Genomic DNA, 3,788 nt, shown 5'->3' with positions numbered 1-3,788 from the left:
TTTACTTTTCTCATTCAGGGATTGTATGGAAATCCTACTATCAGAGTCACATGTAACTCACATAAGGTGCTAGCCAACCCAATACCTTCTCCGAAAGGAGTCCGACAGGGCTGCATTTAGGCCCCGAACTTGTATTTCAGTGTAACTACACTCCGCAAGAGGTCACCGGACTGTCTCCAATTAACACCTGCCTCAGTCTGCGCGCCCAGTAGTTTTTTTCCTGTATGCCAAAGACATGGCTATTACCTCATAAACCTTCACTGGTCTTAGACGGTAGAGGAACTGAATACCGTCGAGCTCTTAAGTTTACGTACCCCTTGCAGAATTTGTAAGATGAGGACTATTTTAAAAGAAAACACCAGTAATCAGGCAGAAGACATGATATTTATTTGTAATGTGACTGAAAATGAACTATCAGGCTTCACCGAATGGCACAATCATCACACAAACCACAGCAATGAAGAAAGCAGTAAAAGGGTCCCGTTCAGGACTTTGCATACCCTGCAATGTTTGTGCTCATAACACAGCATAGGCTCAAGTTGAGATGGCAATGAAGGGTAAATATGCACACCTGTGCCTTCTTGGTTTGTAATGAGAGTCTGTGTGTAAACAATGACTTGTTTAGCCCTTGAGAAACCCTTGTGCATCCAGGACTGCACTGACTTTGCTGGTTACTGAAGATTTCAAACACGCTCTATCCATTTCTATGGTTTCTCTCCTGTGTGGACTCTAAAATGGTTCTGGAGATTTCCATTTCTGCTGAAGGGTTTTTAACACTCTGTGCATTTACAAACTTCCTTCTCTGTGTGAAGTTTATAATGTTTACTGAGACCCACATTGTGACTGAATCTCCATGCATTTTTATGCTTTCTGTCCTGAATGGAGGCTTTGATGTCTATAAAGGCTTGCACTGTGACTGAAGCTCTTTCCACACTCCAGGCATTTATAGGGCTTTTCTCCCGTGTGAATTCTTTGATGTATCCTGAGACTTCCTATCTGATTGAAACTTTTTCCACATTCCAGGCATTTATAGGGTTTCTCTCCTGAATGGATTCGTTGATGTATATAAAGGCTTCGACTAAGACTGAAACTCTTTCCACACTCCAGGCATTTATAGGGCTTTTCTCCTGTGTGAATTCTTTGATGTATCCTGAGATCTCCTCTCGATCTGAAACTTTTTCCACACTCCAGGCATTTATATGGTTTCTCTCCTGAATGGATTCTTAGATGTTTATCAAGGTTCCCACTCACACTGAAGCTCCTTCCGCACGCCAGGCATTTATAGGGTTTTTCTCCCGTGTGAATTCTTTGATGTGCCCTGAGCTGTCCACTCTGAGTAAAGCTCTTTCCGCACTCCAGGCATTTATACGGTTTCTCCCCTGAATGGATCCTTTGATGCATAGAAAGGCTTCCACTGCAACTGAAGCCAATTCCACACTCCAGGCATTTATAGGGCTTTTCTCCCGTGTGAATTCTTTGATGTTTCCTGATCTCTCCTCTCGATCTGAAACTCTTTCCACACTCCAAGCATTTATATGGTCTCTCTCCTAAATGGATTCTTAGATGTTTATCAAGGCTTCCACTCTGACTGAAGCTCCTTCCGCACTCCAGGCATTTATAGGGTTTTTCTCCCGTGTGAATTCTTTGATGTGCCCTGAGCTGTCCACTCTGAGTAAAGCTCTTTCTGCACTCCAGGCATTTATAAGGTTTCTCTCCTGAATGGATTCGTTGATGTATATAAAGGCTTCCACTAAGACTGAAACTCTTCCCACACTCAAGACATTTATAGGGTTTTTCTCCCGTGTGAATTTTTTGATGTACCTTGAGATCTCCTCTCGATCTGAAACTCTTTCCACACTCCAGGCATTGGAAGGGTTTCTCTCCAGTGTGAATTCGTTGATGGTTTTTGAGATTTCCATTTGTTATGAAGGATTTTCCACACTCCAGGCACTTGTAGGGTTTCTCTCCTGAATGGATTCTTTTATGTTTATTAATGCTTCCGCTGTCACTGAAGCTCTTTCCACACTCCAGGCATTTATATGGTTTCTCTCCTGAATGGATTCTTTGATGGGTATGAAGGTTTCCCTTCTGACTGAAGCTCTTTCCACACTCCAGGCATTTATAGGGTTTTTCTCCTGTGTGGATTCTTTGATGTTTATAAAGGTCTGCCCTCTGACTGAAACAATTTCCACACTTCAGGCATTTATAGGGTTTTTCTCCTGAATGGATTCTTTGATGTATATAAAGGCTTCCACTATGACTGAAACTCTTTCCACACTCCAGGCATTTATAGGGTTTTTCTCCTGAATGGATTCTTTGATGTATATAAAGGCTTCCCCTGCAACTGAAGCTCCTTCCACATTCCAGGCATTTATAGGGTTTCTCTCCTGAATGGATTCTTTGATGTTTATAAAGGTTCCCCCTCACATTGAAGCTCCTTCCACATTCCAGGCATTTATAGGGTTTCTCTCCTGAATGGATTCTTTGATGTTTATTAAGGCTTCCCCTCTGACTGAAGCTCTTTTCACACTCCAGGCATTTATATGGTTTCTCTCCTGGGTGAATTTTCCCGCGTATTCCAACACCCTCCGCCTTCCCACATCTCTTCCCGGGCACCCTCCTGTCACGGGGTCCCTCCTCGCTCTGGATCATCTCGTTGGGTGACCCTTCGGCAGCCCCACCGGGTCCACACCTTTCACGCCGCCTCAGACAGGACCGGGAGGCTCCTGTGCAGGCTCCCTCCTCTCCGCTCGGCTTCGCCTCCTTCCTTCGCCGGAGTCGGCCGTCCTGCTGAAGGGCGAGAGGAGCAAAGGGGGTGTTGGAATTATCGGGGTCAACTCAGCATTGTCTCATGGGCATAAGGGGTCTCTCTAGCAAACCCCCCTCGACTGTGCTTGTGGGATGTCACATGGGTCACCTGAGTTCCACCTCCTCCTCCTCCTCCGGCTGGGGGATTGACAATCTCCATTACCCTTCTGGCAGACATGCAAGCAGGAGGTGCTGCTGCATGCAGCTCCTCCCCACACCAGTTCGCTTCCACACAGAAAATGTCTACAAAGAACCGCTGATGATTAAGTGCTTTCACCATGAACCTACCTGTACCCAGATCTACTGAACAAAAGTAAGCTGCCTCTATTTTTTCTCCATCTAACCACAGTGTGAAGACTGAATTTATTTCTGAGCGCAATTCAGCTTAAAGTGCAAGCTCTCCTTTTTGTTCACGCTTCTCCTCTGCAAGATCGCCGTCAGCCGCTTGGAGCTCTTGTACCAACCTTTAAAACCTCCATCAGCGGGGAGAGGCGGCGGGAGGCCTCCGTTCGGCTCCCTGAGGGGAGGGCGAGGCCCGCGACGGCGTGACGCCGAAGCCTCTGCCCTCCCCCGGGCCCCTGCGGGCGGGCGGGCGGGCGGGCGGACCGGGCCTCGGGCTCTCCGGCCTCCCTCAGTCTCCTGCGGACTGCGACTCCCAGCAGCCCCCGCGCTCCGCCTGCATCCGGGCACCGCCCCCGGGTCTTCCCGCCAACCGCCGCCGTCCGCGGCAAGAGTGACGGCGCTCCCGGAAGCGCTCCCCGCCCGCCCCGCCCCGCCCCCCCGCCCCGCCCCGCCCCCTCGGGTCCCCCCCGCCCCCGGGCTCCGTGGGGGCGGTCACGTGGCCGCGGGTGCCGGGCCCCCCTCCTCCTCGGGCCGGCCGTGCCTGGCGGTCCAAGCCGAGCTGGCGGCCCTGAGCGGAAGAGGGGACCGGCGCCCCGCCCGCCCCTCCCGGCCGCGCTCCCGCTGGGCGGTCCCTCCGC

The 3,788-nt window shown here is 50.2% G+C and overlaps 1 protein-coding gene across 1 annotated transcript; it reads right to left on the bottom strand.

The window, feature by feature from the left end:
• Positions 1-365: 365 nt before the first annotated feature.
• Positions 366-3,549, bottom strand: LOC134506167 (zinc finger protein 721-like). The gene is made up of 2 exons (XM_063316220.1): positions 3,273-3,549; positions 366-2,790 (listed from the first exon to the last, which is right to left on the bottom strand). Exons 1-2 carry the CDS (start codon positions 3,285-3,287, stop codon positions 862-864), a joined length of 1,944 nt encoding a protein of 647 aa, XP_063172290.1. The 5' UTR covers positions 3,288-3,549; the 3' UTR covers positions 366-861.
• Between the last annotated feature and the right edge of the window lie 239 nt (positions 3,550-3,788).

The sequence above is a fragment of the Candoia aspera genome, chromosome 16, assembly GCF_035149785.1.
Source record: "Candoia aspera isolate rCanAsp1 chromosome 16, rCanAsp1.hap2, whole genome shotgun sequence".
Taxonomy (NCBI): Eukaryota; Metazoa; Chordata; class Lepidosauria; order Squamata; family Boidae; genus Candoia; species Candoia aspera.
The sequence above is the reverse complement of the archived record's forward strand: the minus strand, read 5'-3'. Positions and strand labels throughout refer to the sequence as shown.